The sequence below is a fragment of the Protomyctophum parallelum genome (genome assembly GCF_964188405.1).
Source record: "Protomyctophum parallelum genome assembly, chromosome: 1".
NCBI classification, from domain to species: Eukaryota; Metazoa; Chordata; class Actinopteri; order Myctophiformes; family Myctophidae; genus Protomyctophum; species Protomyctophum parallelum.
This window is the reverse complement of record NC_139697.1, coordinates 40,235,940-40,259,939: the sequence shown is the minus strand read 5'-3', so window position 1 is coordinate 40,259,939 and position 24,000 is coordinate 40,235,940. Positions and strand designations below refer to the sequence as shown.

Below are 24,000 nucleotides of genomic sequence, written 5' to 3'. Positions count from 1 at the left end.
TTTGAGCCGGAGCGTCTATACTTATCTATGCTTCACTCGTTCATTCATTCCTGTATTCATCCATCTGTACAGGATACCGTTCTTTTTTTTTGTCTTCTAAGAACTGAGGTCGGTACAGCTGTTAGTCCAGGCATGTTTACAGTATGTGTTCATGGAACATCTAGGGTAGAGCCCTAGGAATCCAGGTCAGAAAGAGCACAGAGAGAGAGAGAGAGAGAGAGAGAGAGAGAGAGAGAGAGAGAGAGTTTAGGTTGGCAGTGTGAGCTGGCAAGGGCAGGGACAGCATGCCTGAGAGGTCTGTATTAATCAATATACATTTGTTCATCCAAGCAGAGCATGGCAACATCCATCCATCCATCCATCCATACACACACACACACACACACACACACACACACACACACATACCTCTATAAACCGAGGGCTTGCGGCACAAAATTATGTAATTAAAAACAACACATACGCAATCTATACTTTTATACAAATTAGGCTAAAATCATTGCAATGAGTGAAAAGCTCTCCTTTTCAATTCAGGACATTCCCTCAAAAGGATTCTGGGAGTTTCAGCTTACTGATAATACTGCACCATCTGACATCTGTAGACCTAGTAAACCCAGTATGGAAACAGTTAGGTAAACTGTTATTTTGTCAGGCTGGAGATTAAACAATTGGCAGTAATTGGTTTAAATGAATTCGGAGAATGTGTCCAATTTATTCACACTGTTGATATTTTACTACGAAATGACGTCCATCTTCCCTCAGAAGGACATCAAGAAGGGCAATGGACTTGTCGATATCTCCAGTCTCATCGCAGACACATAAAGAGCTAATTTCTTTCATTGCCGTAGGTGAAAGGAAAGAATATCTGAAGTTCATGATTCAAGTCTGAAATGCAGACAGCGCGTGAAAAGAGTTATCATTTCTTCAAGCGGGCACAGAAAGGTTATGTAAACTCACTAAACTGCCTTCCTTTTCCTTTTGTACTTTCCAATAATTCCCCTAAAAGTCTGCATCAGATTTCGTACAGTATCTCACGTTGGAAGGCGACTCTGACGCTGATTTGCTTTCACACCTTTACTCTTATCTGAGCCAGTTCTGTTCCAGTCCCCGGGCTTCTAAAATACACTTGGAATGAACCCAAACGTATAAAAAATAAAGAAATCAGCAAAAAAAAAAACACCCCTCTCTGCTATCTCTAAACTTTTCCATTTCCCCATTCCCTGTCCCATGTTGACCCCCATGTGAACCTAGACGCAGGCATCCTTCTCTCTCTGAGTCTCCCTGACCCAGCTTATAATTGAGGTGAATGCAGTGTGGGCACAGTTGTGGTGGAGGAGGGGAAAAAAAGAAGACAAAACAGATCTGTAATTCTAAGCAAAAAAGTTCCTTAAAAGATATATCGGATTCCCTCTGGTGAATTAACTTGCAGAAAGGGAGATGGAGAGAGAGAGAGAGAGAGGATGAGGCAGAAGGGGTTAAAAGTTTGTACCTTTTCCTAGTGAAGGGAGAGTAACGGACAGGGACATGCAGTGAGAGAGAGACACAGCGACAGAGAGAGAGAGAGAAGCAAGAGAGAGAGAGAGAGGCCGAACAGGAAAGACACACAAAGGGAGAGAGAAGGTGCCTCAGTGTGAACCAGAGAGTTTAAGTGTGGCCTTCGGGAGGCTGAGGAAGGTAATGAAATTCTGTCCAATGCATAATTAAAACAGGCTACTGCGCTGACCTGGTGTGTGTGTGTGTGTGTGTGTGTGTGTGTGTGTGTGTGTGTACATGTGTGTGTGTGCACTGCTAACCTGTCCTCTGACCCCCCCCCCCCCCCCCCCCCCCCTTCCGTCTAGTGCCGTTGAGTCCAGCGAGGAACCTTCGTTTCTCTGACGTGGACCACAGCTCCGCCCGCCTGAACTGGGACTCCGCCTCCCGGAAGGTCAACCACTACCGCGTCATGTACGTCAAGACTGACGGAATACAGACCAACGAGGTGAGAGGACACACACACACAAGAAGCCAATCGGGCATACTGTAGCAGCGTGTGTGGTTTTCTGGTTCCACTGAAAAATCGCCCATTAATTTTTCTCAAGAGAGATTTACAAAAACATTTAGAATGAAGCCATCCAGGATCCTGGTGAATCATGACCATAAAGGGTATTTATTAAATGTAGCATATCATATCATTAAATATCCAAATCTTATTTTTCACAGAATCAAAGGGTTCTTTGGTCACGATTCACCATGATTCACCTCCATCTCTATCCGCATGCACACATTCACACATTGATTTGTTTGTATGGGTCTGTCCTTTTTTTACACACCCACCGCAGAGAGAGGGAGAGAGAAAAAGAGCATGCGAACTAGAGAAAGGAAGCGAGGGTGGCTATTTCACTTTTTTATTTCAGAGTATACAATGTATAATAGGTTGGCATGCTACGGAAATGGTCCATCTTCCTAGCCTTGATGTGGAATGTTCAGTTTTAGAATGTTGCAAACCTCTGTTTTGGGGACCACAGTTTTCTGCTGAAAGTGGTTGCAAGTTTCAACTTGGCTCTTTGTGACAAGCACGGTTTCATCTCATCACGGAGCTTTGGTCTGAACGTGTATCGGAAGAGGCACATAGTAGTCTACAGTACACACCCTCTCCAGACAAACAGTGGGGGTTGGCAGTGAAAGTAGGACTTTCTAGGACACCTGCAGTGCACATTGAGAACTAGAACTGCACTCTGTCGAGTGCATACTTGCTTGTTGCACACTAGTAGGCCATAAATGGCCAACTAGTGCGCAAGCAGAGCGTGCAAGTACTTTCGACCGCTGTAAACTGTCAAATCTCAGTATCTCTGTGAAGGAACGTTTGAAATGTCTAATTATTAGGTGTAACTATTTGCTACCTACCTACTTTATGCATGTAAACACCTACAGTATTAGTATTAGTAGTAGTATTATTAAGTATGGTTCAAGTTTATATCTATATAAGAAATACAGTTTTATCAATTTAGAAATATTCTGGATCCCTTTTTAGTTTTTCACTTTTGATGCGTATGCACCGTCCCAGCAAATTGTGCCTGATACGGCAGTGGTGCCAGATTACATACGTGTATACACAGGAGCATTACCTTTAATCCTCCCAACACTAAAACATATCATCATTACGTCACCATCGAAAACCAATTACACTCTGGCATTGGGTCCTTTAATCCACATATTTCTTACGTCATCATTGAGAGCTAGTTATACATATACTATATATATGTAATTTGTAAGTTGATTAGCAGTATACTGTGGTTACTTTGCGCCAAAAACCGTCCCAGCCAACCCGCCACTTTTGATGCGTATGCAAATAAAACAGCAAATTGTGCCTGATTTGCTGGGACCAGATTACATACATGTATACACAGGAGCATTACCTTTAATCCTCCCAACACTAAAACATATCGTCATTACGTCACCATCGAAAACCAATTACTGTACACTCTGGCATTGGGTCCTTTAATCCACATATTTCTTACGTCATCATTGAGAGCTAGTTATATACACACCATGTAATCTGGTCCCAGCAAATCAGGCACAATTTGCTGTTTTATTTGCATACGCATCAAAAGTGGCGGGTTGGCTGGGACGGTGCATACGAGCCGGGCGAAACTATTACTTGCGCGTTCTGCTTGTGCAAGTAATTACTGACTAAATTGAGAAAATCTAAAAGTCCTCAACACAGTTTATTTTCTTAGCTCCACTTGTTATTGTTCATTGCTTCAATGTTTCGATCCTGCTGGATCTTCCTCAGTGTTTTGGACTTTATTGGGTAAGATAGGAAAATTATGCATGCATTGCAATTAGAAAATTAAATATGATCAAAGTGTGTCCATCAAATGCCGATACAATCTTGTCAGATGTCTTGTCAGAAAACGCACCGATACCCTTCCCCTACTTGCCTACTTTCTAGGACACTATCAGACAAGAGAGAAATTCCTAAAATGAACATGTCAAACACATGCTTGTTTAGACAGGTGCCGTCAAAAAACAGCAGTACAGAAAACACAGTAGGATTCACCCACTGTGGAACAAAGTTATTATGGACCACTGGAGAGAGGACCCGCACAACCACAGGCCTCTCCGTCAATAAGAGCCAAGGTTATGTAGACCATGTGTGTTTCTCCACCAGTAGGTTATGTAGACCATGTGTGTTTCTCCACCAGTGGGCCACAGACTACCACCTGCTTACATAGCGGAACGATGTTGTGATACCGCATGCTAGCTTATGACTTCAAAGAGAACCTTAAGATGTGGATGCCAAGCAAAACCTCAGGTTTACCCTGCCACACACAGTTAGGCCTGTCACAATTATTACATAATCGCCAAGCTGCAATTATTGCGTTCAGTCAGATAACTCACAAATAGCTACGTATCATTTTATAGCAATTATCTTTGCATAATCATAATCGTTTCCACGTTGAAAAGATTCTCATACATTTTTAAAAAAATTGCAGAAATGGGCAGTGCGACACCCTATAAGCTTGTAGATCAGCTATTTCTGCTATTTGTCAAATTTAAGTATACAATTATTAAAAATTTCAGTCATTTCTTTGTATACTTACCTGTACGTTTTTTGTTATATATGCCCCGTGCATTTCTTTTACGAAGCCTAAAAAGGCAAATTGAAATTACATTTTCATTCACAATGTCCCAATGATCAATGCCATAAACACAATTAAATTGTTAATCGGAATTATTTGCATGGCAATTAGTCGTCAATTGAAATGTTGTAATCGTGACATCCCTAGACACAGTGGCAGAAGATGGGTGTCTGTGAGTCTGAATGATCGTGACTATCTGTGGGTTTTAAGTGGCTGTCGTGATCACGTCTCTCTGCACACAGGTGGATGTTGGCCGAGTGACCACGTGGATGCTGAGGAACCTGACCTCTCTGACGGAGTACACGGTGGCCATCTTTGCTGTCTACGACGAGGGCCAGGCCGAGCCCCTGACCGAGAGCTTCACTACAAGTAGGACTTCATGAAAAAACACTGCTGGATTCCATTACATTTTCAATGTTTTTTTTGCTTCGTTTTGTAAAGTGTGTGTGTGTGTGTGTGTGTGTGTGTGTGTGTGTGTGTGTGTGTGTGTGTGTGTGTGTGTGTGTGTGTGTGTGTGTGTGTGTGTGTGCGTGCGCGTGCGTGTGTGTGTGCACGTGCGTGTGTGCGTAGAGCCTGTTCCAGACCCATTGGACCTGAAAAGCAGTGACATCTCCACAGAGAGCTTCCGGGTGTCGTGGACACACGCCGCCTCTGACGTGGTGCTCTACAAACTTACATGGACTCCCACCAAGGGAGGTGACGCCAAGGAGGTATAGGGACCTGTGTGTGTGTGTGTGTGTGTGTGTGTGTGTGTGTGTGTGTGTGTGTGTGTGTTGTTTGTCCAGACCTATGTGTGTTTTAACAATATGTACACTACAGATACTGTAAGATCAAGACGGCTGGCGTAGCCGTCTGGGCACCTTGGCTGGTATTCCAGTCTGGCAGTGTGCCGTGTGTTCGACTCCCGATCCCGACGGCCTTTACTGCGTGTCACCCCCCATATCTCTATCTACCAATTTCCTGTCAGCCTACTGTATACCTATCCCTCTATAAAAAAGAAAATAAAGGCGAAAGTCTGTCTGTCTGTAAGGAGGTCTAAAAAAAAAAGTAGTCTGTGATGCAACTAGGCACACATTTAGCATTTAGCAACCTCTCCTGGACAGTCTTTAGTGAATGGGAACCTCAACAGCTATGTTTGTGTCTTTCCTAGCCAGTCTTTAGTGAATGGGAACCTCAACAGATATGTTTCTGTGTCTCCTGGCCAGTCTTTAGTGAATGGGAACCTCAACAGGTACCTGATAACAGGACTCAGACCCTCTACAGAGTACGAGGTCACCCTGACTGCCATCTACGGTGACGAGTCGGAGAGTGACGAAGTCTTCATCGTAGAGTCCACAGGTAAAACATGCATGACATGTGTATACTATTAATGCTACCCAGTCAGCCTATTATTTCATCCATTAAAGGTGTCTACTGTCTGCACACTGCTGCGTTTTTCAGATTCTTCCGCCGTTTTTCAGAAAAACGCAAGGACCTTTAGACCCGAGGCCTTCTAAATCAGTATGCTTTCCTGCTTTAATGGGTTAATTAATTATTATTCAGTTCATTAACAATTACTCGTTAATTACTTTAACACATCAAGCATTTAACTGAATGATTGATGCCACAATCATTCATTTGTTTGGTAACTGAATACTGTATCATTCAATGTATGAATTACTTTTCCAAAGATGTATTTATTTGAACTGACAAATTGTGAAAACCTATCAGTAAGCTATAGTTCCAAAACATTTCCATATGAAAAAAGTACACTGTACTAGTTATTTAACTTAATTCAGTCACTTCAATGACATATTTGCTTTTCTGCTTTACTTTTAGCTGCCAGAACAACTACTATTGCTACCACCACAACGACTACAGCAGGTAGGTCAATCCTTCATGACTTTATGTGAATGTACTAATGTACTATATTATGAAGGCTGTTCATACGGTATGTAAACTAAATATACAGGAGTAGCGTAATGCTAATGCTAATAATGTTACATCATCTCTTTATCATCATCACCTCTCTTCTGTGTCTATACGGTCCCTCAGTTCTTACATCCTCACACTTCTTGTTCACTTTTCATTTGTATTATTGTAATGTAATTAAGCACTTAACCCTCTATACTACAGTATACGAATACCAAGAATAGCCGATCCATAGATTTGAAAATGTAACATAGATTTGAAAATGTAATACCCACTGAACACCGGTGAACTTCGCTCCTTCGTTCTTCTGCCATCCCGAATTAGATTTTTAGATTTCCGCTGTGTTTCTGTTTCTGTTTATATTTCTGACGGGAAACCCCCTCCTCTCCAGCTCCTAAGTACGGGGTGAAGAACATGCAGATTGGGGACGAGACCACGTTCAGCCTGCAGGTGTCCTGGCAGATGGCCGACACCAGGAACGTGCGAAACTACCGCCTGACCTACATCACGTCCAGGGGAGACCGCGCTGAGGAGACGGTACACACACAGAGAGAGAGTGTGTGTGTGTGTGTGTGTGTGTGTGTGTGTGTGTGTGTGTGTGTGTGTGTGTGTGTGTGTGTGTGTGTGTGTGCGCGTGCGTGCGTGCGTGCATGCGTGCATGCGTGCATGCTCATGTGTTGTGTTCATGTTAACTTATGTGTGCAGATAAATAGAAAGAAATGTAGAGGCAGGCAGAGGAATGTGAAAAATGTGACGAAATAGGGAGGTGGAGGAAGAGAGGACAGCCTGGAGAGGAATAGAGAGACAATAGACCTTCAGAGAGAGAGAGAGAATGACAACAATCACGGTGGACCTTCACCACCACTGTCAATCTCAACAGAGATCAAGACGGAGAGAAACAGAGAGAGGGGGAGGGAGTATTGTGGAAATGGATAGGAGCGAGGGGGACGGAGAAAGCGCCATGAACACATTGTCGGCAAACACAGAGCAACAGATGAGTCAGGAGACACTTTCACTTTAGAATGACAGTGCTTTGGACTCTGGAGTCTCCGTCAAAGAAAGTACAGAGACAGGAGAGAGACCCGGAGAAATGAAAAGGAGAGAAGGGGCGGTGAAGAGAGAGACAGATGAAAAGATTGACTGGCGTTGGAGAGAGGAAATGATGATGGCACATGATAGGATGGACGGATGGAGAAACGGTGAGGAGGACATAGGGAACTGATGACTGGACTGATGTAAGGAAGAGGTATTGTAGAGAGCGATGACAACAATGGCTGTCCTTCTGACTATGAGCAACAGAGAGAGAGGAAGTTGAGGAAGGCAGATGCAGAGAGAGACAATAATGAGTGCAGGGCCAGACTATAGAGCCTTAGAAGAGACGGTATAGTAGAGAGGTTGGGGGAGTGAGAGAGAGAATAACAAACCACCACAAATCTCCAGACTTTGGAGGGGTGGATGGATGGGCAGACTAGACTGAGAGGAGGTGAGATGGAGAGAGCATAGGTGGGAACAATGGACGGCCTTCAGTCGATGGAATTGGAAGGAGGAATGCAGAGAGAGTGGTGAGGAGAGTAGACAGACAGATGGACAGACAGAGCATTCAAACAAGACATTTCAAACAATGGCACAGAATGTCTGAAATGTGCGTTTCATTATGCATGCGGCTCTTTTGAAATGTGCGCATGGACACACAGATTTTTTATAAAAAAAAATGTGAAAAATGAAAGTGTGAATTCATGTGGTGCGTGCGTGCGTGCGTGCGCGCGGGCGGGCGGGCGTGAGCGCACAGCTCAGAACAATAATTCCATCTCACCGAGGGCTGGACGGGGGCTTCTTCATGGAATCAAGTGTCCTGCTGCTCAAACTATTGGCTCGTTAAATGAGATGCCTTATCTAATTGGGAACAGCTGTGGGTTGTGTCTGGCATTGCCATTTGCTTATGAATTGTCGAGCTCACCGCAGAGACAACGGCAACTAGTTAGGTGTCTCAGAAGAAAGAAAGGAAAAAAAAACAACTGGCAAGCTTGCTTCACTGCCTCTTTTAATTTCAAAAGTGAGTGTAGCTTGGTATTGACTGCAGTCACATTGTGTTATGAATTATAATGGACTGCCATTGATTTTTATTTTTTTTGTCATATGAAAGCAGGGAATCATAGCATAGCATAGAGTAATGTCTTGCAGAAAACAACGAGTTGAGAAAACATAATAATATTTATTTCAGACATGCTCTAGTATGTGAAGAGTCTGCTGCTTAGTTTTGGATGAAATATATTTTCTCCTCTGGTGAAAAGCTGGAGGTTGCACAATGGCAGGCTATATTATACGTACATACACACAGTATTATATTATAGATTTTTTATAAACTGCATGGTAAATATGGACATATTTTATTTTTCTTCTTTTTTTTACTGTGTTGCATTTCTACTGCCACCTTCTTGAGTGCATACTGTCATTTTGTTGTCAACTTGGATAACAGTATTAGTGAACATTGACCACATCATCTCCATAGACTCTCCATTGGAATTTAGCTGACAAAAATCTTGAATTTAAATGAGCTTGTTACGAATGGGAGAGTGGGTGGTACTTTACTGAAACTGAAAGTGCTGGACAAACTACGCATCTCGAAAGTGCAAAGTTGGGTTGTTGTTAAATTAATAAATACTTGAAATTAATAAGTACGTTAATAAATCATATTACTAATGTACAGAAACAGGGCATGGTTATAAGCATAACCCGGGTGGGTTCGAATGTCGCGGGACAGGCCTATCGGCTGTTAAGATCCCATAACTCGGAGGGACTGTGCAGGGATTGCTCCTAGTTGGTTGATACAACAGCTGGGCAACAGCTGGTTGTGGCTTCTTTCTCGAGTCACTTCTTCTCAAACAGCATACCTAATTACTTACCTGACTAGCTATCAATAGCTAAGGATTGGACAGAGGAGTCACACAGTTATTATTCTATGAGAAGAAAGGCTGCCGCGCCTCAGCCAAACGACTAAACGAGGCAAGCCTGGTGTGTCACAGGAGCAGGACAACATGCAATTGTAGAAGAGAACACACTGAAGCAGCTCGGACAATTGTATTAATGTGGTGGTAATACATATAAATAATGAATGGCGTTTCAATGCTACTGCATCTACCTCAGAGTCATAAGGAAGATGCAGTACCATCGAAACATCAGTCATTATTGATTTGTATTACAACTTAATAAAGGAGTCTCCAGTTTGTTCTCCTCTACAGTTATTACAGCATGTTATGTTTTGTTTACAACAACATCAGCAAGGATGCACAAACATTGCAGAAAAATCCGACCAGTGTGGTATTTATTCACGATAATTATTTGAGAATTGTTTGACTGCTGGCAACAGCCATGTTTTAATCATTAAAATCTCAAGCATTTGTGCACTCAAAAAGTTTAGGGCACTTTTTGAGTGCACAAATGCTTGAGATTTGAATTTTGTGAACAAAAGCTGGGTCTACTAAGGGCAAAACATTTTACATACATAAACAAATGCATACACAGTAACTCATACCACTATGATTATATGTATAATTGATTAAGTGAAGCATTTTCACCCGATATCTGGAACTCATCCCACAAAGTTATACAATTTAAAAGGAACTTGAAGGTAGGCAGGTGAAGCTAACTCGTAGTGACTGAGCTTTTTGGGGTGTTCATTGTTCACATACCAATTCAAACAGGGCTGTGACGCAAGAATTCACAGAAGTCCCATTAGTTGCCCAATATTCTGATAAAAGGTTGTTCTCTCCGGCTAACTGGGTTATGGCCATAATGGCTTGGCAGCACAATCTAGTTCCAGCAAGTGAAAACGAAAAAAGAAAGAAGAAAAACGGAATCACTGGAGAGTTAAAACAGTCCCAGATCCTTTAACGTGACAACTTCCTTTAGACGCAGGGCTTTTTCCTGCTATATAGAGCCTCACGGCAACAGCTTAACTCGATAATAATAGCTAGGTTGGACGGTTTTTCTGACCATTAAAAATTAATCTGAAGCGCTAGATGGGGTGGTATAAGGGTAGTGATACTTAGGTATTGTCTGGGAGCGTGCCCTTACAGAGCCTGAAATGATGTACAGGTACTGTACATCATTTCTAAAAAAGCAAAATGCAATTTTAAGGTGGTGATTGCCTAGGGGTTGTTTGAGTGTCAGCAACGCACGCACACGCGCGCGCGCACACACACACACACACACACACATACACACACACACACACACACACACACACACACACACACACACACACACACACACACACACACACACACACACACACACATTGCACTTCACTTCAGTCTGATATTAAGCTAGCAAGACAACAATAATACTAATATATACTAATACTAATAACTCACAATTCACAATGTGGAAAAAAAAGGTCTTGTGTAAGAACGTTAGATATTTGTGTACCTTGACTTATCCTTCTGGAGTCCTCCGAGTTCCAGCCTTGTACTCCCTGTCTCACAGGGATCAAACGTAACATTCTCAGGCCACAGGCGTATCCCGTCCAAAAGTAAATTGGCTTTCAGAAGCGCATAAATACTTTATGAGTCAGCGTTCACATTCAGAAAGTAGATGGTTGGTCTTGTTCAGCCTGGCTGGTTCCAGCTGGTCTGTTTTTTAGAGGGTTGCTGCTATTTTCATCAGGGCAGGCCAAAATTGATTTGCCACGACCCAATGTGTTGGACTGCCTGAATAACAAGTCAAATAATAAGTCTGTAAGGTGCGTTTTCTCTTTTTTCTTCGCAGTGTTTTTGCCTACCTACTTTTGATGGGCGCTAGCCCTTACTATGTCCAGTGTGTGTAAACACAAACATTGTCCTAACACAAACATTAAATGCCATTGACAATGGCAATTGTTTGTGTGAACACAAACATTGAAGACGACGGTGAGGCCGGAATGAGATTATGTATTATGATGTGTGATGATAAGAGCACCCCTCACTCATTTCAGAATGTATATTGAAATGAGAGGCAAAATGCATGCAGGAAGACAGGGAGAGACAGGTACATGGGTGAGGAGGAAAGGATGGAAAAAGGAGACATGGAAAGTGTGAAATGGAAGTGTGAATGCAGGAAAAACTGAATGTTTTCGGTCTGTCAGACAAAGAAAAGAGACAGGCAGAGATAGAGACAAAGTGGCAGGTCGGAGAGAGAGAGAGAGAAGGGGAGCTGAGAGACCAAATGAAAGGGCAAGAGATATGGAACAGAGAGTCTAAAATGAAAAGCAATAATAAACATGGGATGAAGCCGACAAGAGCTGCATGGTGAAAGAGGTATAGGATGAGGCGGACTGTAGTGTGTAAAGTACGGGGCGGCTGTGGCTCAGGAGGTAGAGCAGGTCGTCCAATGATCCATGGGTAGGCGGTTCGAATCCCGGCTCCTCCTAGTGTCTACATGTCAAAGTGTCCTTAGGCAAGACACTGAACTCTGCATTGCCTCCAGTGGTTGCCACCATTGGTGTGTGAATGTGGGTAGTGAGGACACTGGCGTCAACTGTTCGCCGCTTCACCTCCCAATGTATGAATGAATGGACCAATGTAAGCACTTTGAGTAGGCACGTAGTGCATAGTAAAGCGCTATAAAAATGCAATCCATTATTATTATTATTACTAAGTAGTTGAGAGATCTAAATGTGCCTCGCCTAGACATTTAGATTGAAACACCAGGAAAGTCGGAAGTAGTAATCGTCCATTATCGTGCCTCCATCGGTTTTGTCAGAAACGCTAATATACTTGTTTCTGAGCTCCTAACATCGACGTCCTGTATAGTTACTGCGGATGGAGCCTAAATTTGGAGATAAACGCTACTAAATATCGTGCTTATAATGCGAGTGAATGGAGGGGAAACATTTGAATGGCCCACCATAGCAGACGCAACCGTTACATAGCGACAGGGAAGCGTCCATACGATAGATAGTCTGTATCCAGAAACGTGAAAAACACGTAAAAAAAAACATAAACGGCACAAATCGGCATACGGAAAAAATCACCATTACACCACTGCTTATATTATGTATACATCACTGCGTATATTTAATAAATGAATGGGTAAAGCTTAAAGGACCACTTCACCACTTTTCAACCTATCTTCATATAATAGGTCCTCACTAATAATCATGAAAAAACGGCACAATTTTCTTCTACTCGGTCTGTGTCTCATAGGAGGGCTGTGGGCAGTTCAGAAACCGTCTTCCAGTGACATCATCGATGGGGAATACAAGCTAATAAAAACTGCAGGCTTTCTAGTCCTGAAAAGTTGCAATGCGAAAATGGAAGCCATCGTTCTCACGATAATGAAAATCTAAACATTTTTGTAAAAAAATCTTGTTTAAAAAATAATCTGCCTAATGATGATGTCACTGGAAGACGGTTTCTAAACTGCCCAAAGCCCTCCTATATGAGACACAGACTGAGTAGAAAAAAATCGTGCCATTTTATCATGATTATTAGTGAGGACCTATTATATGAAGATAGGTTGAAAAGTGGTGAAGTGGTCCTTTAATCTTCAATTTCTTCAACTGCTTGGCTGTAATATGTAGGACAGCAGGGCAGCAGGGGGTGAACATATATATTATACGTTTAGAACCTAAGTGAGTTAGCAGGGACAGAGTAGTTGAGTAACTCTTCCCCTTTAGCACGCTAATTGACTGACAGAGAAACTACTTAGACACAATTAATCTCCTGACCTCCCGACCTGCCACGTCAGTGCAGTCACTATCACTCCCAGCTGAACTTCTATCTTACCGAGGGAACTTGGTCAGTTGCCAGAGTCCATCCTACTTATCTGACAGGGGGACACAAAAGTGGCTAAAAAACTGATTGCAGGAAATATCAATTTAGGCATTTAGCAGACGCTCTTAATCGAGCGAAAGATTGGGAGTGATGCTGCAGTTCTGACTGCAACGGGAAGTGCATTCCACAGTTTTGGAGCCAGAAGGGAGAAGAGTTTGGGACGTGTGGAGTGTTGTCCCGGCGTTTTTATTGAGGGTACTTCCAGGCAGCTTCCCTGCTGGAAGTATCACGTCCTTAGAATACGCTCTACTGTGTGCATGGATGACTATGACTTGCTTTTCTGATATTTACACATTTATTGAACTTTTTCATCTATTGCATTTGACAAGATGACAAGTTGACGTGTAAAGCATTCATTGCATCAAATCCTGTCAATGCAAATAATCAATAATGACAGAGCCAGGCAGATCTGTCACCACTCCTGTGAATGAGACTCTTAGGGTTATTTTGGGGAAACGGGTGAACCAGCATGAACTTGAGTATTTTCTGGACTGTAGAAGCTCTGAGTAATAGGCACAGCAAAGTGACGATGTGGGCTGCATTATGCTGAATATATTATCAGTGGGTGTGTTGCAGGTGGATTCAATCATGACTAATGAAACACTTGCTTTTCATTGCCTTTAAGAGCAGTGCTCAGCTCAACAGAATACTGCTGATGTAAATGTAATTTCTCCCCACGAAACCGATGCGTCCTCGTGTGGGAGTTGCAGAGTCATCAACGACAGACCAAGAGCAGATGACGTAAAATGATATACAGTATAGGGAGTTAATATATTCAGCAAATACAAATGTCACTGGTTTTATGAGAAGTGTTTCTCCGTCAAACAAGTTAATTCACTCCATTCTTAATCACCCAATTTTGTGGTTGGACGACGGACACAAATGATTTCTGCACACAACGTCATATCTTATCTAACTATTAATGCACCAAATCTCTGTACGTCTGTAATCCACGTAACTCGAGAACCGTTCACCCCACCGACTTCAAATTCGACAGAAGCGCTTCACACCACCACAGGGAGTGCAATGTCCGGTGTCGAGTCCGTCGGATACACCGTTGTCCAGAAAAAGCACAAAAACTCCGGACACAGACAGATGGGTGGAACGGGTACTCTGACACGGGTACAACAGCATCGCCGACTCAGTGCTCTACAGCCAGGCACCGGTCTAGTAAAATAAAGCTCAGGGTCCGATTTCAGTCTGCTTTTACGTAGTACGCACTGCGTGGAAAGAGGAGTTAACGGGCAATTATGGGCACTAGACTTTCCCGTAAACCTCAACTTTAGCAGGCATCCAAATCTAGATCCAGATTGGAGCTGGGATACAGTGTGGTCTAATGTTGTGCAAAATTTTGTTCATCGGACGTACTTGACCCCCCGTAGATTGTGTGCTATGCGGATTTTAAATAATCACAACTGCACTTTCTGCACTCCGAACACCATAGATACATTCTTTCATATGGTGTGGGAGTGTCCGAGTGTCCTCACATTTTGGAATTTGGTTGCTGCTAATCTTTCAATTATTCTACAAATTAACATTACACCCTCCCCATCTCTATTCTTATTAAACGATGTATCCCAATTGCCATTAAATAATACCCGTATTCATGTCTTCTTTGCTGGCGTAACGGCCGCAAAGAAGATGGTTGCGTCGCACTGGAAACCACCTCATACATTGACGTTTCGCCAATGGGCTTTGACCTTTCTAGATATCATCTATATGGAATTGTCTACAGCAAGATTGCACGGAGCGAAAGAAGAAAACATTGATATTTGGTCTGATATTGCAGATTTGGTTAAGAACATGATTTAGTCATTATTTATTTATTTTTCCCTATTGCACAGTGGTAGGAGTCCTGACAATTTGTGGCATCTTTGGTCCTGGGGGGAGGGGTGGGTGGGATTGTTTGTTTGTTGTTTGTTTTTGTGTTCCTTTCTTTTGCTGTTATGTGTTATTTTTATGTGTTTTGTTTTCTTTATTTCATTCATGATGTTAACATGTTTTATTGTGATTTTTTTGTCTAAAATAAAAAACATTTGATAACAAAAAGAAAACTTTAGCAGGCATATACAGTAATATACGGTAAATATAGAGGTGTGATGGTACAATTCGGGAGTTTGTTGGAAAGTTTAACGGGAGTATTCCATGCTTTTTGTGCAGTGACGTCCAAGTGGACATACTACGTACATACAAACGTACGTACAAAATAGGGCCCTTAGTCTTGTTTTCTCCTTTCTAAAGTGTCATGGCCTGCACCGAGCCAATGTCACCTTTGTAAACTATTATTTTCACATCATGTATATGACTTCATGAGTGTTGTACAGTATGTGTCATGACTCATGACATTACCTAAATGAGATATAAAACATATCGCGTGTGATAATTGAGATAATGGCCGGCAGTGGCTCAGGGGTAGAGTGGCTGGATGGGAACCGCGAGCTTCCCAGTTTGATCCCAGTTTCCCCGAGAGTTAAAGTAGTGTCGAAATTTCCTTGTGCAAGACTCTGAACCCCTAATTGCTCCCGATGTGCAGGTTAGTGCCTTGCATGGTTTCCTCCGCCATCGGTGTATGAATGTGCGCTATAGAAATTCACCATACCATTTAAGAGATTTGGTGTGTGTAGTGTAGTAGTACACATTTGCTAAAAATATGGGGTTTAAGTGGATAAACGTTGGCTAAAAGCAGATACCGGTAACCAACTATTATCGTGAACCTGTCTTTTCCATTCCAGAGGACAGTTCCTACTGGCCAAACCAGCCTGCTGTTGCAGCCTCTCCTTTCGGACACGGAGTACAAAGTGTCAGTCACACCTGTGTACCAAGACAAGGATGGACCCAGTGTGACACGAGTGGGACGCACACGTAAGAACAACCTTTTGACTTTTCGTACTCTTTCTTTGGAGCAGTTCATTTATTTGTTTACTTACTCTTTCATTCTTTCATCCATACTCAAATATATTCATTGACAATGTTAGAGTACTCAACAAGGGGACCTGCCCCTTCTTAAGACAAATAATATCTCGATGATCCAGGGAATGTTGACCGAGCAGGACACCTTTACTTTTGCCTCATATAATTTAAAATGGGCTGCCCATGTACAATCACAGCCTTCGACTACTGGAAAGCTGTGGCAAAGACTCAAAGAGCCTTTCTCATGCTCTTCCACTGCCCAGTGAAACTGGAAACCTAAAACCTTCCAGTCATAGCCTGCTTCTCTGACCCTGTCACACAATGGGGTTATCTATCTATCCTACTCCATTGCCACCCACCATGTGTTAGATGTAAAATAAATTGATCTATGGTTCAGGTGAAGAACTATGAAATTCTCGTCTGCAGAAATATCACCTTGAAATCTCTCACTCTCTCTCCCCCCCATTCTAGTCTGTCTGGTGAATGTGCTATTGAGAAAAAAAAGCAATCTCAGTAAAAGAAGCCGTGTCCACTGGTGGACTGACATTGACTTGGTATCTGAGATATAGCGTTGTGCTGTATGGGTCTCACAGGTTACTGTCATACGGTATGTCAGGGAAGGAAAAGAGAGGAAAGCAAGTATTGGAAGGAAGGAAGGAAGTGACATAAGTCAAACTGAAATCACAAATGGAATATAATAATAATAATAATAATAATAATAATAATAATAATAATAATAATAATAATAATGAATGTTATGAATACTTAATAATTAATTAATAATGGAAATTGTTAGTAAAATAAAATCTTGCTGAGGGAGAAAAGTTAAGTAAATTGATGTGTGTACTGTGCATGCATTCATGCAATGTGTTTGTGTGTAATATAGCCCTATATAAAAAATAGAAGACCACATTAGCCTAATGAATGGCATCAAGTGTTTGAAAGTCGGCCAGTCATATCATATTTTTAAGCCAGCTCACCTCCACTCGCGCTTGTTCACAAACATGACGGACAGACTTTATAATAATGTATATTGATATTGATCACATGCATGGATGCCACACACAGAATAGTTTAACTCACTGGATAAACTCACTGGATTATAATTTCTTCAGACAAGAGGATCCCAGGCCTACGAGGTATAGGCCTATAATTATTCACTTATGAATGTATAGGCTACTGTTCTTTATCGCGCAAACAGTGTCGAGGGCCCATGCCCCCCTCCCTCTCTCTCTCTCTCTCTCTCTCTCTCTAGCTCTCTCTCAAAAGACGACTTTTGCATTGACATATATCCGATATTTTAAATATCGGATATATTTTACCTCTGCAAAGGTTTGAGTGAGCACCCGCCTTGGTCCCGAACTTAATTAAATAAATTATAATTATATTGCTTCAGCGGAGCACGCACCGTAAGCTTGGAAATCTTTTTATTTCCTTTGGTGTCCTTTGATGGATTGATGTCAGTTTGTACATATATAGTAGCCTACAGTGGTAATATACAATGGTGCAAAAACGACATAACATAAAAGCCCTAATGTCCTGCTCCTACATGTGTAGAATTATTAAATTAATAGAGAGCGGGCTATATTCATAGCAGTGACCGCGGCTGTGATTTCTTTGACAGACGGATCTGAGACAAACTGCTGTCTGCTGAGTCATGCTTGAAGCCTTTTATGGTGCTATATGGGGCGTGGATCAATGCAGATGAGGTTGTCGGGTGCTTTTCCGATCACTTTACACCAGCTGCTTTCAGTATGACATATACCTGCGATACGCCTGCGTACCTGTGGTAGGCTACACACCACTCTCTGAATAGCACGTCATCTCAACGTAGCTTGATCGGACGGATAAATACGATATACGGTTTCCGCCACAGTGTAACGGTGGCGTATTTCTTTTTAATGAATTAGGACCATTATGTGCATATGTGTGTATATAGGAAATATATAGCTTATGTAAATTTTATTTCCATGCGGGGGGGGTGCGTCAGCTAGGTCAGGAGGTAACAGGGGGTTGACCAAAAAAGGTTTGGTTGTGACATACCTTATCATTTTAAACGCTCAGGGTCAAAATCTTAAACGCCTGGGCTGCTACAGTATTTGGAAAAATATGGTAGGATATTATGGGATACCATATAGTCAAATACCAGCTGTACCAGACTTATCCCACTATAAATGCACTGTAATGCACGTAACTCGAGAACCGTTTGACCCACCGACATTCGACACACGCGTTCCACACCCCCACAGGGAGTGCAGTGCCAGGTCGAGTCGGTCTGCCAGTGGGCCTAATGAGGCCAACTCCTTTCACCTGGGCCAGGCTCTGCCAGTGGGCCTAATGAGGCCAACTCCTTTCACCTGGGCCAGGCTCTGCCAGTGGGCCTAATGAGGCCAACTCCTTTCACCTGGGCCAGGCTCTGCCAGTGGGCCTAATGAGGCCTACTCCTTTCACCTGTGCAATTTCCAGCCTCTGCCTCAGCCAATTGAGGCTCAACCAATCAGGCTCTGCCAGTGGGCCCAATTGATTGCCAAGTACACTTTTCAGTTTGCAGTCTTCACACACACACACACACACACACACACACACACACACACACACACACACACACACACACACACACACACACACACACACACACACACACAAGCACACAGGCACATACACAGATCACAGTTAAAACGGGTGCTATGGCAATGTTTATTATATATGTTAATTAGGTTCCCAAGTTGCATCGTTCCCAAGTAGGCCGGTGGCCGACTGCGACGGGCAAGTAGGCCTACAGGTCTAGTCCCAACAATGAGATAAGTGTAAGGAAATTGAATGGTGCGCCTTTACTGTAGATGCTAATGAATTCCTCTGCCTCCACCACCTCATCCTGCATTCCCAAAACAAACATCACATATTCAGCAGGGAAGTCACATTTACATTCTCCTTCATCTTTTCTGTCCTCGCCAGTCTCATCCCTCCCTCCCTCCGTGCAACGCATCACACACACATGACATTGTCTGCTCCGAAACGGCAGGCCACAGGCGGCCCGGCCGTGATGGATGACGCCTGTTAGCAAGTGAGGGATGAGCCGATCACTGAGGGACGGATGACAGCCGATGTAGAGAGAGGACGATTGGGGGGGACTTTAGCCGGCGAATTGAGGAAGGGATAATGTGACAGAGCAGAGAGCACAATCATGGGATTTGAACTTATGGAGTCACATTATGGGGGGGGGGGGAGGGACGATGATGGTCTCCCCGTCATTGTTAGCGAGTGAGTAATGAGGCGGTCGTTGGGAGAGGAATAGCAACGAGAGTAGTGAGGGCGAGCTGTGGTTTTCTAGGCGAACCGGAATGGGAAGTGAAGATAGATAATGTGACAGATCCGTCTCTATAATCTTGGGATTTGAACCTACGGGGTTACATTAAATTGATGGTTCCTCGCAGCTCGTGGGGCGTCGGGGTGAGGACATTACTCAGAGGGAGGTGGCGTAGACAGTAGACTAGAGTGTGTAGATGCTGTAGGACTGCTGGGGGTTTAGAGGGGAATGATGTGATGGAAGAGCAGTGCAATATAGGGAAGCCCAACCTTAAGCTGAATTTGTATGCAGTTGCGTGCCGGTGTCGCTCACCGAAAGTGGACGATCTATAAACACACAACCCACCATGGCACAACGCGTTGAGAGCTTGTATATCGGATATTTTTGGCAACTATAGTCAACTTTAGTAGACATGTATGCCAAGCAGCCCTTCATGAAATTGCCATGAAGGTTTCAATTGATGGTTGATGAGGCATGGCCAAAGAAATGACAGACAATATTCATGTATTATTTGGGTATTTTGAGGTGTATATGACAGAATGACAGAATAGCCACTTCTGATAATTATAGGAGAACATGTCAAGAGAATGACAGCATTGCAACAGTGAATGACAAAGGGGCAGTTAAGATGGACAGAATATCCACAATCTTTAGCTGGGGATTTGAAACCCATGATATGTTGGGGGATGCAGAAAAATGCAGACAGGCGGTGTACAATGCCTGGATGCTCCAATGGCTCAAGCTGTCTTTGTGCACACAACATAATGGGCATGCAACCAAATGTGACGTCCTGGGTTTGGATCTTGACTCATGGACCGGATGCATCTCCCCCCCCCCCCCCCCCCCCTGTTTCCCTGAATCTATGTGGACTATCTCAATAAACCACAAAGACCCAAACCTTCCATACTGTACTATAGTCCAACATCCCATGTTATTGTGTAGAATTGCACGTTGATCACTCGACTTACATTGAGTGTCTAACTTGTCAACTTTTAACCTGTTCACCTGTGAAATATGCCGGTAAATCATCAATCATCTGTCTCACAGATAATATATTATACCCCTTTTCGCTCCGTTTTGACTGTTTATTTCCTCGTGTGGATTTTGACCTGCTTTTCTCGTATTTGTTTGTTGTCTCTCTTGTGCTCTCCTGTTCACTCCAGCCCTCTCCAGTTCTCTTCTATTTTTGGTTCATTTTTTCATTTGCTCCCTTTCATTTGGCTCCTCTGCTCTCTGAATGACTCAGCGATTCATATTGTATGGCCTCCCATCTCCACTTTTCACTTCATCTTTGTTGTCTCCCTTGTTACCTCTCTCTCTACCTCCCGGGCCAATTCCCCCCCTCAAATTTCACACTCTCAGAAGCTATAGGTTTGATGTCTACCTGGTATATCATTTCTTTGGGGCATTGCATTTGTTGACTGCGGATCATGCCTACTCTGATCCTGCTAAAAGTCTGTTAAATGTCTGAATGTTTAATCCCCCCCCCTTCTGTCTTTCTCTCTCTCTCTCTCTCTGACCTCCCCCTGCCATCCCTATCTCCCTGACATTTCCCGCCTGCCCTCCTTCTTTCCTTATCTCCCTGGCCCTCCCCTAATACTCTCTGTCTGTCTCTCTCTCTCTCTCCTTCTTTGTCTATGCCCGTGCACAGTGCCTCTGTCGGCTCCGAGGAACCTGCGCGTGTCCGATGAATGGTACAACAGGTTCAGGATCAGCTGGGATGTTCCTCCGTCTCCCACGATGGGCTACAGGGTCGTGTACCAGCCGGTGTCTGGTAAATAACACCCATACACCTACTATGTGTATATATATATACAGTATATACCTAGACTACAGTGGTGTACACGCATGCACGCATGCACGCACACACGCACACACGCACGCACACACACACACACACACACACACACACACACACACACACACACACACACACACACACACACACACACACACACACACACACACACAAACTTCAGCTACGCATTGTGAGCTTGTAGATCGGCTATTTTCAAAAGATTGTTTATACATTTTGAAATGGGACATTCTACACAATGTATTATATATTTTAAGCCGATACTTTTGTACTTTTACTCAAGTACATTTTAAATACAGGACTTTAACTTGTATATTGCAGTATTCATACTTTTTCTCGAGTAAAACACGTGAATAGGTTTTTTTCCACCACTGCCTCCACCCCCATCTACTCCATTAACCTCGTCCCTCCACACTCCACAGCTCCTGGTCCGGCGCTGGAGACGTTTGTGGGGGAAGACGTCAGCACCATGCTGATCGTCAACCTGCTGAGTGGGACAGAGTACAGCGTGAAGGTCATCGCCTCCTACACCACCGGCACCAGCGACGCCCTCGCCGGCAAGGCCAAGACGCGTGAGTCTGCTCTCCGTCCACTCCGCATTTCACATGGAGCTTTTGACTGCGTTATTGATTGAATGTATTGTGGTCCTCCTGTGTATTCAATTCATAAACATAGCACAAAAATGTCACCAAAATCCATATCATCAACAAATATAGAACACTATGAAAGTAGAAGACAAATCTGCCTATAGTGAACGCCTTCATGTTTTTATAGGAAAAGTGAGTTTATCTCCCCTTTTCGTCTCCTGAAAGATGGACTTTCAGGCCTGTTTTAAAGGAAACCTATGATCCACATTGTTTAAGGCAGGGGCTTTTGTCTGGGGACCCCCAAAAATGCTTTTGTCTCGCAAATTGCCTTGGAATTAGGTGGGCCATGGGCTCCAGGCCGAGAAGTGGCCCAGGAAATGGATTTTTCCCATAGGCATTTCATAACGTATTTATTTATTAAGACCTTTTAAGCGTCGTACGAAGCCAACTCTTGTCATGACAAATCATGACAACACACACAATATTTTGGACCAAACAAATAATTACAAAGAAGAAAAACAACAAAAAAAGTGTTTTTTTCTACTTTCTAATTCTTTGTTTGGCCCGAATATTTTTGTGTGTTGTCATGATTTGTCACGACAAGAGTTGGCTTCGTACGACGCTTAAAAGGTCTTTAAATAAATACGTTATGAAATGCCTATGGGAAAAATGCATTGGGATTCATTTCCTGGGCCAATCGTTGTTCTGAAAGGGGGAGGGACTGCGACGCTCTATAGCTTCTGTTGGCGGTCGTGTTCCTCGTATTAAACCTGCTTGTTGCACTTGTGATGCAGTGTGATCCAGTAAGTAAGCCTTAATTCAAAGAAATAAGAACCATGGCGAATGGTACAAGCCTTATACACTTAACAGGTTCCATCAAAAGCCTGGTCCACTTTAATCAAGCCACTTTCACTCTGATCATCACAACCACAGCCCCGACACCTTTTATGCCTCGATTACCCATCTGACACTCTTTGCATCAAATGTCAGCTAATTACATCCTTTCAGATGGATGGATGTTTAGGAATTGATTGAACCTATCTCATAGGCCATAGTTTAGACACTTCTGAGGCTTTTCCGAGGGGCGGCGGTGTCAGTTCAATCAACCAAGAGCATCTTAAGTGCATCGGTTCACGCTGGAGCCCTCAGTTTCCGCCATCTGCATGTCAATTAAGCGCGTCTCGGGCCAGCTACAGTGGTTAAACGAGGACCGTTCCATCATGAAAGTGTCAGGGCTTTGATGCACAGCACACAAGACCACGCGTCCATGAGCAGGACACCAGCCGCTTAGGCACTTACCCTCTCGCTCATTTTGATTCACTTGAATTCATCTCAATTACTAATGAGTAAGATAAGAGAATGCACAAAAAGGGACCGGCTTAATTTCTTAAATGTGAGCTGAATGCCGCTGAGCTCCCCATATCTATCTGCATAACAATCAGGACTCTGTGACTTATCTGAAGGACGAGGTGGTCGGAAAGGGGGGGTTTAGGGGGATTCGGGAGAGGGAAGATAATACAAGAAAGATGACAATGGGGGGAAAAGACAGATGCATGATTTGAATGGAAAGGAGCGTGTGGGAAGATATGAGAGAAGGGAATTGAATGTCTGTCTTTGTCCCGACAATAAGCCCCTACTTGTTCTCACTCATTACGAGTCTTCCTGTGCACAATTCAAAGCTCTTAGGGGCCGAAGCTTCCAGAGTGTTCTGCTATACTCCACTCTACCTTCTTTGTGTCGTTACAATTCAGATTTCAGAGGTCTCCCCAAGTCGGCCCATTAACTCAAAGGGGTTAGGGAGTTTACATAAACATTATTCAAATTCACACATTGTGCATTAACTCCCCGGGTTCGAACGCATGCAGATTGGATTGTTGAGTCAACAAAGAACAAATTTATTTCGTTTTGGCAGAGAATGAAAAACACTCCGTTATGTATGAGGCTGTTAACCGGCTCATGCTGCGAAATGTATGCTAATGCATTTAAAACTCACAAACAAAAGTATAAATGTCACCAAGTCAAGCTAACAAAATGC

The 24,000-nt window shown here is 43.2% G+C and overlaps 1 protein-coding gene across 5 annotated transcripts in view; it reads left to right on the top strand.

Annotated features, from left to right (window-relative positions):
* The window catches only part of col14a1b (collagen, type XIV, alpha 1b), a 162,250-nt gene that overhangs the window by 83,756 nt on the left and 54,494 nt on the right, over positions 1-24,000 (top strand). For all 5 annotated transcript variants that reach the window (XM_083787762.1, XM_083787761.1, XM_083787765.1 and 2 more), the window contains 9 exons: positions 1,839-1,978; positions 4,865-4,991; positions 5,193-5,332; positions 5,828-5,960; positions 6,441-6,485; positions 6,925-7,070; positions 16,078-16,207; positions 21,214-21,336; positions 21,801-21,950. In XM_083787762.1, the coding sequence (XP_083643888.1) occupies positions 1,839-1,978; positions 4,865-4,991; positions 5,193-5,332; positions 5,828-5,960; positions 6,441-6,485; positions 6,925-7,070; positions 16,078-16,207; positions 21,214-21,336; positions 21,801-21,950 (1,134 nt within the window). The remainder of the gene's footprint in view (positions 1-1,838; positions 1,979-4,864; positions 4,992-5,192; positions 5,333-5,827; positions 5,961-6,440; positions 6,486-6,924; positions 7,071-16,077; positions 16,208-21,213; positions 21,337-21,800; positions 21,951-24,000) is intronic.